This window comes from Gymnogyps californianus, chromosome 2, assembly GCF_018139145.2.
Source record: "Gymnogyps californianus isolate 813 chromosome 2, ASM1813914v2, whole genome shotgun sequence".
NCBI lineage: Eukaryota > Metazoa > Chordata > Aves > Accipitriformes > Cathartidae > Gymnogyps > Gymnogyps californianus.
In genome coordinates, this window is record NC_059472.1 from 85,047,310 (window position 1) to 85,067,432 (window position 20,123).

Sequence of the window (20,123 nt, forward strand, 5' to 3'; positions counted from 1 at the left end):
ACTAGTGAAATACATTTAAAGGACTAATATAGTTACTAAGAGCAGAGTTTGGCTACAGGCTTGCACATCTGTAAATGAGCAGTGTCAGATGCTTATTGTAGCTGTGGCAGCAGAGTAAGAAGCATTGCTATGCATATGCTACATGAGGAAGAATTGCTAAGTACCTCCACAAGTGTGAATTTTGTATGAATCAAATCTGTGTTGTAACTAGTAGCAAATTTTTTTTTTTCTTCCCCCCCCCCCGAGCTCTGTTTTAGGCCCACTCTGCAGTATCAAGTTGCCTTTTCTATTCTGTCAGGATGTGGGAAAATTAAAAACATCACCTTCCACACAAAAATTGCTATGTTGGCAAATGGGCCCTGCCACTCCATCTGCTTCCCTGTCCTGTGAGAAGAGAGCTTTTGTTGGCTTAGTTAGTCTTTCAGGGAACATAGGATACGTTTGCTAATAATGAAAAAACCCACAAACCTTTCTTGTTACCATATGCTGTGTCTCTTCCTCAGCACTGCGCTGGTAGAAGCTATGCCAACGGTGCTTTTAATGCAGCCCTGTCCAATTGTACTGAACGATCTAAAACTTATTTAAACTATACACCTTTTAAAGTCTCATTGGGAGATTAATTTGTACAACTTTGAAATACCTTTACATTTCCCCAAGAGAGTAAAGGGAACTTTGTGTATGTTAATATCAGACTTGTGAGCTAACTATATCTGATAGTTATTAATTCTTCACCGGTATGAAAAGTAAGCTGTAGACCTGAGGTGAATAAAAGACTTCTCATTCATGAAAGACTTGGGCTAACCTTGCCAGTGCCATTAATCATGAGTAGATCTCAATCACATTGTATAGCACTGCAGATATTTTAGAAGGAGAATATAAGGATACATGCACTTCAGGGGCCATAAACCATTGTCTTACAAAATGTCTATGCCTTAGATCATCAGAAAAAGTCACATGAAATAGTTTTACAAGAGATCTTCCATGGCACAATGCCTTGCGCGTATCTGTACTTCCGTTACCTGCACAGCTACATTTATGCATGGGTATGTACACAAAGTGTGGACAAACATACTCTTTTATATTTTTATTCTGCCTCTTAATATTTTGGCAAGAACAAAATTAATAAGGTTTCCATCTTCAAAAGGCTTTCTAAAATGTTTGACGTGGGTCTGACAGTGAAATACAATGATATGCTGAACTGTAGCAGATGGTCAGTTGAAAAATAACTATCTCTGTAATATGTATGCCTATAATACCTACAGAGTAACAATCTAATTGCAAAGAAAAGTGATGTAGAGTTCTGCACATATACTTCTGTAGTGATACTTACAATGGAAAAAAATGTCTTGGTACTAAAAATACAATAATACTCTTAAAAAAACCCTCTCCATTTTACGTTCTAATAGTAGTCTCATTTTAAAAGAAGAGGGGGAGCCAAGGGAAATTTCCTTCACATAAAGGAATAGCTGCTTTCATCTTTTTATTATTTTGGAAAAATGTAATATTTGCATGAACATTTTAAATATTCATTGATGTATGCTAAGATCTTTTCCTTTTTAATTTGGGCTTTACATCTTCAGAGTGAGAAATAGCATTTTAAAATTCAATTTTCAGTGAAATTTTGGAAGAAGAAATATGACATCTTGACATACTGTTTTCTTCTTTTAAAAAAACAAACATAACCCCCAAACACAACGTACACCCCCCCCCCTTAGTTTTAGTCATTAGATATACTCCAGGAAGTCATCTCCTTTTTTGTTCTAAAAGAAGTCAGCATGTTGCTATTGCTTCTTGTCTTAAAGTTCTTGTCCAATTTACCATTCAGTTTTGTAACACCATCATAGCAGACTCTTTACCACTTAAATAATAAAAGTTTCAATAGGCACTTTAGTGGAATTACGAAAAAGCTACCACTCTTCCACCGTGATGCCAGAAAGCTATCTTCTTTCTAAGTCAGGTCAGTAAACTGTACCTTGTAGGCCTGAGCTTGTCTCAGTGTAATTCCAGAGTAACAAAATAACAACAACGAAAAACTGTTTATATTACAGGATTTATCTTTCCTTCGCAGATCAAACCAAAACTGACAGTATGATAAATGTAGTAACTTGCTGGAAACAGTTGCTGTCTTTTATAATTAAAGGAATCCTGTCCTATTATAAAGCTTGGGTTTATCTTTTAAATTTGTTGTTGGTTTACTTTTCTTTTTATTTCACTGTTGTAGTTGTACTTAAGTGACTTTGTCAGGGTTATAACTTTCTTCTTCTCCAAACATGTCTGCCAAGATCTTAAAGCGAGGTCCCCAGTCACTCAGGTAGTCATAATCCTGGTCTGCCTCTGTAGTAAGGGAGTCTATAGAGCTGAGAGACTCTGCAACAGATCCATTGCCTTCATAAGCATAGGTTGCCAAGGAGTCATAAGGGGGTGCAGTTGGATCTACATCATTTTCCTGCAGCCTTTGATTAATGAAATCTCTTATGTCTGTGTTATCTTCCACTGGTGGTCTCTGACGTGGAAAACGCAAGGTGTCTGGTTTTATGTCCCTGCGTATTTTGTTGTCTTCAATCACTTTGGGATTCCTCAGGGCACCTATATCAAAAGCCTGGGTGTCCTCTTCTCCACCTCCTTCATCATCATAATGGATAACATTATCTCTGATATCTTCTTTAGAGGTCATCAGAGTGTCCTTTTTCTTCTGCCTCCGTAGTGCTACATACAGTACCACAATGACTGTAACAAGAGAAAACTAAAGTTAAGACATGCACAGAAATAATTTGGTACTCTGATGACATATCATTATATCTTCCTTTGAAAGTTGCAAGCAATCAAAGGGACTTTTTTTTCCTTAGAAGATATGCTCCTACTATTCTTTTAAAAATAGGAGTGCTCTAGTCAATGAAAAGTCATTTGCTGTTTGATGTATGAGGTCTAACTTCTTAGCGCTTGCTGTGCTGCTGAAGGAAGTAACAAATAATTTTCCTACTGGCTTGCTTTGTGAACAAGTAGAATTAGACAGGACTTCAGCTTTTTAGTTCAGAAAGACAGAGAGATGGGACTTTTTAAAAAAATGTCTTCCATAGCAAAATAGAGGAAAATCCCAAATTTCTGCATTGCATAAAAAAACCCCAACACAGTATTAAAGAGAAAAAAATAATTTGGAATCTTTGAAATGGAAAAAAATTAATCCTACTTAAGCTATTTCTACAGCACACTTTGCCCTCTTCAGGGATCTGCTTTGAAAAATCCCATGTGATATGGTTCTGGAGAGAAAAGGGGTCCAGGCGAGCTGGTTCATTTTCAAGTATCACCTCCTCCAAGCTTGAAATCAAGCAAAGGCAGCAGGAGGCCTGCATGGATGAATAAGGAGTTCCTGACTAAACTCAGAGATTAAAAAAGAGGCATATAGGAGGTGAAAACAGAGGCAGGTGAGCCAGGAGGAATATACAGTGACTGTCTGAACACGCAGGGATGTGGTTAGGAAAGTCAAAGCCCATCTGGTGTTGAATCTCGTGAGGGACATGAAGGGCAACAAGAAAGGCTTGTACAGTACGACAGCAGCAACAGAAGAAGTAGGGAAAATGTGGGCGCACTGCTGAATGGGGCACACTGCTGAATGTGACAAAGGACACAGAAAAGGCCGACCTACTCAATGGCTTCTTTGCTTCTGTCTTTATTGGTAAGGTTGTCCTTCAGGAACCCACGTTCCTGAGACCAGAGGGAAAGTCTGGAACAAGACTTATCCTTGGTGGAAGAGGCTCAGGGTAGGGAACACTTGAACAAACTGGACACACACAAGGACATGGGACCTGATGGGATGCACACACAAGTGGTGAGGGAGATGACAGATGTCATTGTGAGGCCACTTGCTATAGTTTTTGAAAGGTCATGGGGACTGGGAGAATTTTCTGAGGACTGGAGCAAGTGTCACTCCTATCTTCAATAAGGGCAAGAAGAACGAGCTAGGGAACTACAGGCCAGTCAGCCTCGCCTTGATCCTGAGGAAAGTGGTGGAGCAAATAATTCTGGAAACCATTTTCAAACCTATCAAGAACAGGAAGGGGATCAGGAGTAGTCAGCAAGGATTTACGAAGGTGAAATTGTGCTTAACTGACCTGACAGCCTTCTACAATGAGGTGACTGGTGGATGAGGGGAGAAAAGTGCATTATTTTTATCCTAACTTTAGCAAAGCTTTTGATGCTGTCTCCCATAACAACCTTCTCAGAAAAACTGAGAAAGTGTGGACTAGACAAGTAGACAGTGAGGTGGATTGCAAAGCTGGCCAAACTGCTAGGCTGTAAGGATTGTGATCGGCCTAAAGATCAGATGGAGGCCAGTCACTAATGACGTACCCCAGAGGTCAATAGTGGGACCAGTTTTGTTTAACATCTTCATAAATGACCTGGATCATGGGATTGAGTGCACCCTCAGGAATTCTGCAGGTGATACGAAACAGGGGCTGTGCCACCATTCAAAGGGACTTCACCAGGGTAGGGGAATGGGCCAACAGAAATCCCATGAAGTTCAACTAAGGGAAATGCCAAGTCCCGCACGTGGAGAGGAATCACCATATACTGTAGATGCTGTTGACTGACTGGCCGGAAAGCAGCTTAATAGAGAAGGAACTAGGAACCTGGTGGACAACAAGTTCACCATGAGCCAGCAATGTGCCCTTGTGGCAAAGAAGGCCAACAGCATTTGGGGCTGCATTAGGAAGAAAGTTGTCAGCGGGTCTAGGGAGGTGATCATTCCCCTCTGTTCAGCCCTGGTCAGACACACTTGGAGTTCTGGGTCCAGTTCTGGGCTCCTCAGTACAAGACAGACATGGACTTCCTGGATTGAGTCCAGTGCAGAGCCACAAAGATGATTAAGGGATTTGAACATCTGCCATACAAGGAGAGGCTGAGAGAGCTGGGACTGTTCAGCCTGGAGAAGAGAAGTCTCAGGGGGATCTTATCAATGTGTATAAATACCTGATGGATGGAAGTAAAGCAGATGGAGCCAGGTTTTTCTCAGTGGTGCCCAGTGACACGACAAGAGACAATGGGCACAAACTGAAATGCAGGAAATTCCATTAGAATGTAAGAAAAAAGCTTCTTTACTGTCAGAATGGTGAAGCATTGGATTGTGTTGCTCAGAGAAGTTGTGGTGTATCCATCCTTGGAGATATTCAAAACCCAACTGGGTACTGAGCAACCTGCTCTAACTGATCCTGCTGTAAGCAGGGAGGTTGGACAAGATGATCTTCAGAAGTGCCTTCCAACTGTGATTTTGTGATTCTATATAATATAGAATGTTACAAACTGGTTTTATTCCACATGGCAACTCAGTGGGAATCAGCTTGTGGCTTTTTTCAATAGTTTGTCTTTGGAGATATATTTCATTGAACGCAAAATCTGCTTGTGGTAAACTGACCTTTTTGTTATTTCTAATTCTCTAACTGCCTTTGGTAGAAATTACCATGTTCTAAGTTCTGTTGGTGAAGTAACACAACAATGAATACAGGAGTTGCAATGATTATAAATTCATGGTCAGGCTTGTGTGGCCTAAAATAACTCCTGATTCTGGTAATATGTTGACTGTCTTTTGTGTAGAAATGAGTTCAACAAGAATGACTTCAACTACAATTTTAATGACTCTGTGTCAGGTGAGGTTCACAGCAAGAAATGAAAATTCAAAAGTAGTTTTTAAATTGATCAATGGAATAGTAAGGAGAAAGTCTGGATATAAGATAAACGCCATTCTCTTAGGTTACACACAGCACTGGAGATCTCATTATTTATTCATTAGTTTTTCTGGGTAATATTGCCAGGCTGATTGGAATGAAGGGAGTTATTAAAGGACCAAACCCTCTTTTCCAAACATAATCTCAGTAATTCAGTCTGGCATTCTGTGCAAAGCGAGAATTAAAATATCTTCATTAGTTTTGTATATGCCAAGAGCATTAATCAGAAGCAGAGCTCATAAGGAGTTCTTTGACACAATTATTTTTGATTGGATATGCTGAGGTTTTAGAATAAAAATTTTATTTATTTCAAAAAACCATTAGGGAAACATAAACACAGTTCTGTTGAAGGCCTCCATTATCACCTAGCAAATTTGGGGAAAATTCAGACTTCAGGTATTTCTGCTTCCACAGATACTCTGCCATTGTAAATGATCTCTGTACCAAGAGCACCAAGCTCTCTGCTGCGTAGTTCACACTGTCCAGATTACTGGACACAAAGGTGGCAACTTGGCAGGCTTTGTTACAGCTATGTGTTTAGGGCTTCTAGGCACTTTGCTCTGTAACAGAGGTTAGATATCCTCGGAGTCCTGCCTTAAGATAGAGCTCTAATTGACCTATTTCTTCATGTGAAAAATAAGTTAAAGCTTTTCTCATAATAGAATTTCTTTGATGCTGAGGCTCACCCATGGCTGCTTTTACCCAGGAAATCCCTAAAAGTAAAAAAGTAGTCCAAGGAATTGTGGTAAAGGAGACAGCATTCTTCTTGCTTCCAAAAAACTGACCTAAGATTGTTTTGGTTTGTTTTTTTTTCTTTAAATTCTTCAGAATGGATGTATTTGTTATTAATTCCTGTTCCATGGGAAGTATGAGTGTTTGCCATTCTTGTTCTGATTTGAAACAACATTTTTCTCACAACTTGAAATTTTTACAGAGAATAGAAATTCTGACTTTTACCCACTGCTACTCAGAAGCTATTTATGTAACCCTGAGCCTGTAGTAATTTACTTAAGTGGTAAATTACTGTATCATCCAAATGCAAAGAGGTATCCATATGTTATATTCTGTGTCTGCAGCTCTTTTTGCCTATGCATTAGACCTACATAGGGAGTAGCATGAGATCTAGAAAGCCCACTAGTATCAAGAAGAGGCATAGGCTAGCATCTGTAAGAATCAGTCTGCTTTCTGCAGCCCACGTTGTGCCTGTGGAAGGTACAAAGTTGGTTTTATTTTGTTATCAGTTCATTAAGGCTATATTATAAGTAGGATGCACATGAGTATTGACTGCTTTGGGCATGCTGTAAATAAGGCAATATTTAAATATAATGTAGATCAAATGACAATGCCACCTTATGGAATCCATGCCTGCCTGAAATTAAAATGTTCTGTAAAGTTTTACGTGGATCTAGCCTATCATAGTCTACATTACAATTATTTTCTTCTCTCTCATTTCTTCGTTCTCCTTTTGCTCAAGTTGGCATGAAGAATTAAATAAAGGCCCTTACTAAGTCCTTACTGCTGTTACTGTCAGTAGGACTTGTCTACCTTAGCAGTAATCTAAAAATATTAATTCTTCAAGAAAGGTATTTAAACAAAACTGTTTCAGAGAAAAAAAATGTGGTTTGGATTCCACTGAAAGCTGGTTCTCTTCATGCAATAAGAATTATGTAGGTGTTAGCAGATTCATGGTCATGTTCAGTGCTTTGGGATGCTTTTCTCAAAACGTAGAAGCATAAAAGTTCTCATAAACTGCCACACATTTTTAATGGCTTTTGTTAAACAATAGGTGAAGCTAACAACAACACAAATTAATTCACAGGTGAATAATCAGAGTAATGCACTTCACGTGGTTTCATGAGAACTAACCTAGAAGTATAACAATACACAACAAGATTGCAATCAGCGCTCCTGTGCTGAGGCCTACTGGTAAGAAGATTGCTTCCACGTTGCAGGACAGGATGGTACCATCAGAATCACATCTGCAAACACGGATAGTCATTGTGTTTGTGCTGCTCTGAACAGGGTAACTGCTATCTTCTATTACTACTGGAAGAAAGTACAGTTCTTGCTGCCTTCTGCTGTAACCATTTCTCCTGGTTTCAATCCCAGCTGTGTTGTCTGTAAAACATGACACAGTCATTACAAGATTTTTGTTGTATACTTCGATTCACCATTTTAGTTTGTATCACCTTTAGTAATAGGCAGCTAGTCCATTTTTGAAACTCAGTGAATGACATGCTTTATGTAATTGCCTTGTTTTATCATTACAGAAGGTATTGTATTCTGACTGGTACAGCTATTTTTTGCAGAGCATTAAATAATATTCCATTTCTTGTAAGCTTGTTAGCTTGGCAGCTAAAATTTCAAAAGACATAAATAATAATTAAAAGAAGCATTACAGGTATTAGATTAGGAAGGCTTTTCAGTTTTTCTTTTCTCCAGTATTCCGAGTCTGTGGTTTCAAAGGACTTTGATTGCACATGGATTTAGAACCAAGTCTCTCTTAATTAATTAATTTCCCTTTAAAACTGTAAGTAATACACCTGGACAAAATGCAAAACCCCTTCAGCTTTCCTGACCCATTAAAAATAAGTACAGAAATGAACTGAGTACTTTATAATCAGTGCATTTTCCATCAATTAGTCATGAATGTGTTCAGAACTCCTAGAAGTTATGTTTTGTCATTTCTTCCCAGTAGATATTCAGTTATCGCTGCTTTTCTTGAATCAAACAGAGTAGCGAGGAAATGATGTGCAGATTAAAAGAATCACATTGAAAGCAAAACCAAAATGAAATTAGCAGGGAATTAATTAGCTGACAGATCTGAATGAAGGTAGCCTGCAGCAGTCACCATTTTGCCATCTCACCCATGTACTTTACTACATCTTTAGAAGAGGTCTCTTGCTGTCCATGTTAAGACTTTCATCCCTTCTTGGAGTTTTGTCACTAGGTAGAAGGATTAAGGGCTCTGAATTCAATACTCAAATACTTGTGTGCAGTTCTGAATAAGCACAATAAGAAGGAACCCTAAATATCTGAAATCAGATATGTTATGATTAGACACCATTGAGAAAGCACTTGACTGACAAAATGCTTATTTCAGAAGTCCTCTTTTTATCAAACTCAAACATGGCACATGGACACGTCAAGTTCAGTGACATTTCGTTTTGAAAAGAAAAATGTCTCAAAATTGTTTGAATCAAACCAACTTCCATCTTCAGCTTGTTCTTTCTCTCTATGATTAATCATCTGCACTGTATAAAGAGTTTCAGATCTAATATGAAATCATCCAGCTTAATCTTATTTCTATTCTTATTTCTATTTCTATTAACAGAATTATTTCTATTCTTTTTTTTCCTTCTGATTGCAATGTTGAAGACCACCTTAATACATGTTACAATGCAACCAAATGACTTTCCGTTCTCCTTTGAGAAGAATCAAACAGATCGAGCTCTTAAGTCTTTGACTTTGAACAATTTTTGTTACTCTTCTACAACCCTTTCAATTGTTCAAGCTCCTTTTGAAAATATGGACGCAGAGATGTGTTTGAACTCTACACAGAGCAGCCTGGAGCTGCAGCCTGAAGCTGAGACAGCTTCTGGTTCTTCAGTCTGTTGGCAATAAATTCATTTTCAGGATGTGTGTGACAGTCTGGATAGAAGGAAAATTCTCTCTCTTACATGAGCAACTGAGTATGCTCAGCAGGGAAGCAGTCCTCTAGAGAGCAGAGTGAGGCCAGCAAGTGGAAACAGGAAGGTGGGCAGTTCAGCTGGAAGCACTCCAGCTCTGCCAGGGCCTCTCACTTCTATTCACAGCTGGTGGATCGGTCTCAGCGCTGCTGAAGGCATAGTCTAGAAACATAACATTTCCCTGTGTTTATATTTATAGAGACTCCACATGGCAACCTTGAGCTTCTGTCTTGCTTCTGTCCTCATGAAGTTATATTCTGGGGAGGTATGGAACCTGGAGAAGTTTATTCTTTTGGGTGCACTACAAACATATTACACCTGCTGTAATATCACACCACCCATGATTTTTAGCCGTATAGAATAGCACTGGTCATTGGGATTCTTTATGTGTTTAAAAATGTTAAACAACACTTTCACTTGTAAAAGCATTAATTGTAACACAGTGAACAAGATTGTTTTCTCCAAAAAAATCAAAATTCTGTTCACAAATTACTTGCTTGGTACTGACATAATTGCTAACTCAACAGATAATGGTATTTATGTTTTTAAAAGGTTTCTGTAGGGAAAATAAGGCTGTGTTATTATACCTCTAAATTGTGCAAGGAGTAGACCTTCCACCTTTTTGGCAAACAAAAAGCAGAAGATATTGAAAATACTGTACAGAGTTCCTGTTTGGACAGATTTTTCTAGTAGCTCTGTAAAATCGTCAAAATTGAAGAAGTCTTTTACGGTTGGAAAATATTCCACAAAAGCTTTTTTTCTGTCTTCCTTAGGTTTCAATAAATAGTCTACTTTCTTCTTTTTTAGTAAGTGTTAAGAAATGGTTTTAAGAGTGTGTATATAGGTAAGTACACACAAAAACATTTATGCATGAAAAATTGTGTCTCTTGGTGGTTTCTAATTCCATTTATTATGGGGATATTGCATTTGTTTTTATACAGTAGAGAAAGTTTATTAACAGACTACTGAGATCCAAAGTCATCTTGCTGTCAAAGTTACTGGTTTAAATGGGGAAATTTAATTATCTAATAATATTTGAGCAATTTCCTCACCAAACTCATATGCTAAGTACACTTCACAAAAGCTGTAAATGAGAAAGGTCATTGAGTTTAATTACTGTATAGCCTTTTTAAGTTTAAAGATTCTTTTGAGGAATTAAATATGTTAAAATGACAGAGGAAGAACTGGAAGACTTATATTTAAAACAATAGTTTGTAATTATTTGAAAAAATTAAATCTTGGTGAAGTTAAAGAATATTTTAGCAAATGGACAGAAAGAAAGAAATTAAAGCTCTTACTTTAAAGAAATCTTGACCAATAGAGCAAAGGTATTTAGAAACACACAGTATTCGTGTTACAAGACTACATAATTATGAAGATACTACCCATATGGGTCTTCAAATGTGTTGAAAAGTGAAAAGATGAAAGTAATTCTTGTAAAATACGAGGAAGCTCTAAAGAGGTATATTTTCCTTCTTCTGTTAAGATACAGAGAACATTTTTTTTTTTCTTTTTAATTATGATCAGTAGCAAAGTTCATCATGCTGAGTTTTCCAAGGAAATACTAACAAAAGCTAAGTAAGGAACAGAAAATAACAGAAATTACAGTGCAGCATTAAGGGGAAGCAAACTTAAGCATTATCTAAAATTTTAAGTCCAGTGGGACAGAGATGTAAAGCATTTAAATCTTGATTGGCATAATTATAGTTAGATATTGAAATGCCACAACATTTTTAAATACTAGTAACTGTTAAAACCAAACTGTTTAGACTAAGCACTTCTGGAGAAGAGTAATGATCTAATCTTCCAAGAATAGAAGTAAGGGGACTTGAATGCATTGTAAGGTTGTCCTTCATATTCATCGAGCTGTCTGTCTCAAGAAAACTATTTTAATGGCCTCTGATAAAATGCTGATCTACATATTTTTTGTTTCATAAGTTACTATTATTCATGTCTGCAATATTATGAATTATTATGGTTTCATTATATACTGTATTTACAAATCATTAAGTGAAATTCTTTGCTTATCTGTAAAATGTTTTTAGCTATCTATGACATACTAAGATAAAAGTCACTAATAAGTTCGGGAATAAACCATTTTTGTCTTGTGATTTTCACAGAGGATCTATATAAAAAGAGAAAATAAGCACAGTTTATTTTTCTGCTGTTTCAAATTTATTTCTTCCTGAACTTTCTTAATGATAAAGGTCTTAATGATTAATAGTTGTGCCCATTTTGTTGGCTTTGATTTTGTATCACCTAACATTGACAAAAGTGCATGGTTTCAAAAATAATGTGAGTCATATACTTAAATGGTTTTAAAAAAGGCTAAATAAGTGGCCTCTGCAATTTTTTTCATTCTGTGTATTATCCATTTCTAGCCCTTTTTAGGGCTTGTGTTACTTAATTCTCAAGAAGGGAACCTTTACATCATATTCAGTATTGTCTCAAATTTAAATTAAAATAATGAATATAATTAATATTTTTTTTTTAAATTAAGAATTATATATATTTTTTAAAAGTAATACTTATAACCTACATAGTTAAATAGGCAAAGGAATGTTACTGAACTTTATTGGATGGCTTTAAGTGTTCTTTCTTTGCAGAGTAATGTAAACCCTTTTTTATGAAAAGCTTATCATATCACAGTGCTTAGTAGTGAAAATTTACTACAGTTTATTATGATGTTTTAGTTGTGTCTGTTGACAAGACTACATGCTTGAAGATGTTTATGATAGAAAAAAAGATCTACTTTTTCATCTTGGGTTGTTCTTTGCCATTTGTCAAACGTATTCAAGTGGAAAAGAAGAAGATGATCAGTTATGACAAAAATTGGGGGAAAAATCAGAGATGTTAATTATATAAATCTACAAATTATTAAGAATGTTGTGGGAAGTTATACTGCAGCAGCACTGTCTGTATTTAGAACTAAGTCTTCTGCAGGACTATGCATCCTCCAGAAAGCACAATAGCTGGGTACTTTGAAAACAGTTAGCAAAGTAATAGTATTTAAACAAGGCAGCAATAGTGCCTTGTTTAAAGGTATACCTGCATTGGCATATGAGTTCTTCCTGAGATACTGAATGATAAAAGGAAGAAAATAAAACAGGTAGCAGTGTTTTTGTAGGCCTGTAGGGAAATCTCAGCCTTTAGTGTTCTGACAATTCCTGTCCCCTAAAAATGAGAAAAGGTGCAAGACCTGAATTTATATTAATATATGTCCTAGATAGTTTAACAATTAGAAATGTCAAATAAAAAAGTTAGTCTGTAGACATGACTGTAATACCAAGTAATCATATTTGTCATTATAATCACAGCCTGCTGCTCTGGAAGAGAGATACAGGTAAGCAACTTACTTCTGTAGTCATGGACTGTGAAATTGGGTTTGTTGGAAGCCTCAGGTGACAGTCTGAAGGAAAACCTTTGCCCAGCTGGTGACAAATCTTTGTCTGCTGCAGTGACAGTCTGTATCACCTGAAACCAGATTAAGATTAATTCTGAAGTCAGTTCACTCTTCTAAAGAAACAGTTTTGTAGAAGTGCAAAGTGAACATCAAATGGAACAATGAAAGTGAAATCCTGCTGGATTACCCTCATTCCCCTAATATATTGGACAGTGGAGACAAGAAGTCTGAATAATATAGCCTCCAGAGAACTCATGTCTCAGAAGGTGTTGCTTTGACATATCTGAAGGAAATCAGAAAGATTTACCCTATATTCATAGCAGAAGTATTTAATATTTGTCCTTTGTATCAAAATACTAGTGATAGTTTTCAGGTGAGTGATTACTTAAAGACAGTTCACTTTATCTGCTACTACTACTATCACTGTTATGACCAGTACATGTTGTAGTACTTCACAAAGCTGCACACTAATTTTACAGCTTGAAATGAAGTAGAGAGGGTTGAAAGGTCTGCACCATCTAGGTGTGAAGGAACTTTCGGGTCCCAGAATCCTATCTACTAGATTTCAGGTAAGCACAGTGCAGTTAAAATGTTTCATAGTAGGATTGCCTCTGATCTTTTAAAAAGGAAGGCATTTTTTTATGTAACAGAGGTCTAAATATTTATAATATTTGACAGCTCAGTGCTTGTCTCAGCCTTCCCTGTAAAAGATTCCCCTTTCTACTGTTAGTGCCTGGATAACAAACTAAAGGTATCTGATAAACTAGAAGTTAAATTAGGTTGTATGGTAGTTAGTCGAAACATATTAAAAACAAAATTTAAAAAGATGAGAGAGGAATATCATATGAAGTCATGGACAAATCTGTAATAAAGTTAGTAAAAATCACATGGACTGATTACGTATTGCATACACATAAAGAGAAGTCACTCATTACACAGCAGGCTGAATATGTTCCTTCCGTGGCTGACAGTAACTCTCAAAGTTGAACAGTTGAAGTTACAAGTCTTGTCTCGGAAAGAGTATTAGCTGTTAATTTGCATGATGGTCGGCTTTGGTGCTTTGCAGCAGTGTGTTTAATTGCACAAATTTTGTGCAGAAGGAGCACATGCCAACAGTTTCTGGGGCCAGCTCTATTAATACTGGCATCACTCATGGTATAAGGTGATATTCTGAATCTGAAATAGGTTATGCATGCTATGTATATATTTGAAACCGCTTATAAAAACAAGCTTTCAGGAGGATTGTCTCTGGGGTTGTGGGTTCTTTTTTCTCAGAATAGGACACAGAAATGTGTGTAATCCATCCTACTCCATTTATTCACTGCAGTTTTACCCTTATACTTAAGTGTCTTTAAGGAAGGGATTCTTACTCCTGTCATAGTTATTAAATACATAGTAAAGGGTGGCTCAGGCCCATATAATCAGGGATAATAAAAATAAATAGACCATAAATAGACCATAAAGGTCAACAAACAGAATTCTAAAAGGTGAGTATTTCCAACACAGGCATTTTATTTGTAAAAGAATTCTAACCATGATGTAATTTTCAAACTCAGAAGTTTCTATTGCTATAAACAATAAAGAAAGAAAAAGCAAAACAGTAAGCATTACAAAGTTGAAATACCTGTCCTGGCTTGGCATTTTCACATACAGATGTCTCATATGGAACTGAAATTTCAGGAGGAAACTCGTTGACATCCAGGACATTTATTATAACGTTGACTTTGCTGGTTAATAGTGGGTTACCTATAAATGATTTTTAAGAGAAAAGCATTAAGGAATACTATTTATGTTTGTTGTCATCACCAGTGTCCATGAGCTGTCATAAACTGTTCTGATCCCAGTACTGTGACTTCTAAAATCCCTTGACTTCCATTTATTTCTGATTTGTGCTAAGGAGAAATCAGAAGCAAACTTCTTATCATTTTGTACCAGACTTTGATTCATTACTCTTCATGGGGTAAGGAATCAATCAACATGATTATGTTTATCAGAGAATAAATTAAAGAATTTGAAGTTGTACTTGTAATTAAAAATGCAAACTTTTCTCAGATCACTTTTCATGGAGTCTGTGGAAAACACTTCCTATGATTAAAACTGAATTCTGTTTTCCACAATGGAATGTAGAAAATCAATACTTATTACTTAGCCACTGTTTACATCTTCAAGATATTAAGGAGGTAAGTAAGTGAAGCATACCCATTTAGAAGATGGAGAAAAGTAAGAGAGAAAGATATAAAGAAAAATCTTGCTGAAAGCCAGACAAAATCATTGGTAAATTTAGCAGTGAAACATGCAGAGCTAGCATTCAACTTGTGGTTAAACCATTAGGCTATGTTGTAACAGATATTTCTTTAATTGCATAAGTATTTGCAAGCAGCAAATACTTTTGTGCAAAAGAAATGCTAAAACCCAGTATACATTATGCTTCTTTCCATTGTCCTACAAATGCAGATAATCTTCATCAGTCACCAGATGCATTTTATAAACAAGTTTACCTGCAAATGCAATGTCTGACAGAAAGGAGACACAAATTCAATACAAAGCAGACAATACTCTCTTTTACTTCATGCTGAGACCTCTTGCAAGGTAGCAGATACATAAAAACCAGTTTAGCTGGTGAGTCAAAAGGATAATTATTTTATCCTTTTGCATTTAAGAGGAGTGGCAGCCACTATACAGACACAGTTAACTATTCAAGGAATCTGTGCTATGAATCAGGATGGTGTAGGAGTGACAGCATGGGGTCATGGTTAAGTACAAGAACAGTTTTCTTGAATCTTCAGACATAAATGGACCCTTCAAATTATTTGCATTAGCTGCTTACTTTGTAGTTTGTACAAACTTTGCATTTCTGTTGTGTATAACTAACACAGCAAGGGGCAAAGTCTCTTCATGGTGGCACTGTAGAAATTTTACATGATTTCTTTCTTGTTCTCAGGAACTATTAAATGCAGTGTTTTCAAGAGGCCTCTATCAAAGCCAAAAGTTATTCCTCAATGATTTCCTAGTTAAGTAGGACCAGCTGCAAGTAGAAGTGCGCTTTAACTGTTTACAAGTAGTAGATAAACTGACCATCCTACAAACTCAGCTTGGAATCTAAAAAAAAAAAAAATCACAAAAAACCACTACCCAAATCACATGATATTTGTAGTTCCTTCCTATGAACGTATCCAATTAATAGTGAACATATCTAATAATATCTCTTTGAATCCTCATTCATTTCCAATTCAGCATCATCCCTACTTGTAGAATATCTCTGTGGAGCAAAGCATTGAGCAGTACGAATGAAGACAGAGTTTGGTCTAGCAGCTGGGAATTAGGCAGTGATTCTTTAGATGTCCAAAGAGCCAGAAGAAATCTAGATTGCTTGCTCACAGTTGAATTGGTTCCTTTGTATAATAGGAAACAAAAAAGTACTAAGAAGTTATTTTAGTCAGTAGAGGACAGGACCCTGACTCTGAATATATACAGAGGTCAGAAAAGCCCTGAGTAGGTCAAGTTCACACAGTTACTGGCAGAAACAACCTAACTTAAAACTTCGCTCCTAGCAGTACTCGCTGCAAAGAACACAGCGACTCACATGGAGTAACTCAGGTTTTCCTTTAGTTTTTGTGTGTTTATTTTAAAGTGCAACACTGAACAATAGGAGTTCAGGATACATTCTTCAAACACATTAGAGATTAATGCATTGCCATGAAAGTACAGGCACAGATGTTAGTTCGTTTCCTTTTAGAAATATGTTAAGAATGCCTTTCCAGTAAAAGAATTAATGTATTCAAAATTTATGCATCATGTACATGGGAGATATTAGCTGATTTTGATCATTTCTATTAAATATATCAGTTTCTATAAGAAGTCTTTTTAGACTATATTTTTTTGAAGTATCTTACATAAATTATTTTTTCAGCTTTTTGGAACAGTGTACTTATTATGGGACTGTATATTTTTAAAATTAACAAAGGGATTTGACATTTTGCCTTCCCTCAAAATCACGATAGGATAACATGCTTTGCAAATATACACAAATATGAGTATGATTTTTACATTTATTTCTCACTGATGGTCTGTGATTTATTTGCTATGATCCTTTGAAAGACATATTAGAGGCCAAAATCTTTTATTTCTAATTATTTTAGCAAGGTAGAATTTTACCTTGCATAAATGGTCAGCAAAAATCAAATATGAAAGTAAACAGAATTACTACAGCATAAGATGGACCTACTTCTGGATTTCACTTTATTTATGCGATTAATTTTCTTTTTGGTTTGTGCTGATGTCAATTTAACTACTCACATATATAAAGGAAGACTGCAAGAAGATTGTGTACAGCTTTGAATGCATATATAATTACAAAGGCCTGTGATACTTGATGTGAACTAGGATGATGAATTGCATTTCAAATACCACTTTGCAGACTTGACCTCCATTTTCTCTGTTTTTGTTTTGTTTGCTGTTTGTCTCAAAATCAAATCTTTTTGAGCCCTGTAAGCACGCTAGTGACGTGCATGCTGGTGTCAGTGAGTGAGTCACTGAAAACATCTGCTCATGCTTTTTAACCCCAGATTACACAGATGAGAAGACAAGTTGGTTAAATCATTAGCCTAGGAATTAAGAAACTGATTTCAGGTTTCAATTCTGCCTGTAAGATACAGGCAAATTAATTAGCTTCTTCCTTCCCCAGTTTTCCTGTCTATAAGACGACAACCTTGCTTCCTTCTTTTGCTCGGGTACCATCATCTATTAACATCTTTATGATTCAAAGATGTCACAGTAGTAGAAAATATGTAAAATACTTTGACTAATGAACTTCTGAAAATCCAAAATATCTGACAAAATAGATATTGATCATTGAGGAGAACTGGTGATTCCTTAATCCCAGTTATGGTATGCAGGAGAAGATAAACCTCATCTTGAGATTTAAGCTGAGGTTTCTTTAGCAATCACAAAATTTGGGCCTAGACTTACTCTTTTGTAAAATACAAAAACCGTTTCCATACTAGGTAATTAAGCAGCACGCTGGGGAACTTTTTGAGCACTGGACTGTGATTTTTTATACCGTTATATTCTTACAGTAGCCCTTGGCACAGTTTTGGCCTGGGGCAACTAGTGGTCTTGTGGACAATTCACATGCATGTGCTGGGAGTTAGTATGGGCAAGGGACCACTCTTAAAGAACAATTTACATGGGGGCACCCTGTTTGGAAGCTAAGAGTGTTTAATGGCATAGAAATAGGCTACTCAGTGCCAGCTGGCCTTTGTGCTTGAAACGAATGCAAGCCATGTTTAATTTATTAGTTTGGACAGAGTCTGTGGGTTCAAAAATGTTCAGAAAAAGCAACCATGGAGGCTACTAGGGTGTTGATTTACTCTAAGAAGAAAAAAACCTACAATAAGATATAGTCAGGGAATGAAAAGAAGTACGGAGAAATTGGGAAGTGAAATGGGGGGAAAAAAATGTGAGTCTGAAACATCCTCTCCCTGTTCATGCACTTTGTTCTACATAAAGGCTGTTTTTTTATTGCTACGGATGGCTAAGGGACCTTCTGCATTCGGCTGCCTTCACGTCTGTGTCATCATCCGCGTGTCGGCAGAACAATCATCCACCTCCCACTTAAAAACATCTCTACTTTGGGACAGGCTTCTTCAACAAGGGTGAAAATAAAGTTATGGTGTCTTGTGTTAAATATGACAGTAGGCTATCCATCACTCCATGCTGGGTACACCTCTGAGATGTTCTCAAGAGTCAGTTGTGCCGCTATTTGGAGACAGATTCCCAGACAGTGTTTAGATTAGATGTTTGGAATTTTTTGAGGGTTAGAAATAAAGATCACAGTAAAATGATACATGGTCAGAGTTGGTCATTGCGTAACTTGAGTAGAATAACTTTCCTTATCCCAGTTCCCTATGTGGAACCAGCAGCTACCGTCCATACGTAAGATATACTATGTTATTGCTAGGTAACCAGGACTTCCCTGGCTGTGAGTGTACAAGTTGACACAAGCAAGCCTAGGACAAGCAGATTTCATAATTAACTGTTTGCTAAGGGTCCAAGTTCTGCCTCTCTTCAACCTGCCAACCTGCACCATGTCTGGTGTAGGCAGGGATGAAGGGGCAGGACTTGGAGTTTAGGGAAGAATAATCTCAGTATATATATATATATATATATATATATGTCAAATAAGTGCAGAATGAGGACAGTGGACATGAGACCATTTACAAATTCCCAAACAACCAGGCTTTTGAACAAGACTTTTTTTTTTTCCCCCTCCGCAATAGGCGATGTCAGTAAAGGTTACTTTAATAAACACAAGGTAATTCTCTTCTGCCTCATTTTTGAAATGTATTCCTTTAAAAATTATAACTTCTGGTGCGTTAGTGTTAATAATAGTCAGATTTATCAGCTTGTAAGAAAAGTCTAAATGGTACATCCATATCTACATTTACATTTATCAATTTCTTGCTGCTATATTTAGCTATCTAAACTGTATGCCATTTATGCCATCGTTTGAAAGGTAACTTGATTGCTCAAAAGTCATAATATTACTTCAAGACTTTAGTGGCTGTGAGAAAAAATATAACACAAGCATCATCTGTGATTCAGACAGAGTTTCATTTTGAAGCTATGGAAGAACAAAGGGGAACAATCACTTAGAAGGCCCCATGGCTGAGGCACAGGCAAGGAGTCCGTGCAAGCCTGCTCATGACCTTGGCATCATTTTCCACATATAGGGGAATAATGGCAAAACCAGTTTAATTTATTTTTCTCTCTGACTTGACGGGGATAAAGCTGGTGGCTTTGTTCATAATTGGCCTATTCAAGAAAAGATAATTTGCAGAATGACCATTAGGACCTGTCTAAAAGGTGGGGGTTCTTTGTTGTTATTCTCTCACAGTGAGAAAGCAAAATACATATTTTAGCAATAAAGTTTTTTAAGTAACAGAACTTAATATGACTATTACTAGTTTGAAGTCTGTTTATTTTAAAGAGATAAGGTCATGGAGAACTGAAAATACTTAGGTAACATTCGTGTCCATTCCTCAGGCAAGTTTATGCAACTAATTGCAATACCGAGCCACTTTCCTTAGGTAATCATGTATATGTCAAGGCACTGTTCAGTGCATTTTTTCTCTAATAAGAGATGGCAGCTTCAGTGTTTCTACGTCAGCACTGAACAAGTGGCAATTTTTTTTATAGCAGAAATTCTTCAAATATAGTAGTTTTTTCCCCCTCTTTTTCTTCAGATGTTTTCTTCTCTTCTCTCTAACCTTTTTTGGTTGTGTGCAGTGTGTCATCCCTCAAACTCCAGCC

The 20,123-nt window shown here is 36.6% G+C and overlaps 1 protein-coding gene across 2 annotated transcripts in view; it reads right to left on the reverse strand.

Annotated features, from left to right (window-relative positions):
* Positions 1–2,227: 2,227 nt before the first annotated feature.
* CDH12 (cadherin 12) overlaps positions 2,228–20,123 on the reverse strand; it is a 160,121-nt gene continuing 142,225 nt past the window's right edge. For both annotated transcript variants that reach the window (XM_050890728.1, XM_050890727.1), the window contains 4 exons: positions 14,437–14,558; positions 12,766–12,883; positions 7,587–7,838; positions 2,228–2,727 (listed from right to left, as the gene is read on the reverse strand). In XM_050890728.1, the coding sequence (XP_050746685.1) occupies positions 2,228–2,727; positions 7,587–7,838; positions 12,766–12,883; positions 14,437–14,558 (992 nt within the window). The remainder of the gene's footprint in view (positions 2,728–7,586; positions 7,839–12,765; positions 12,884–14,436; positions 14,559–20,123) is intronic.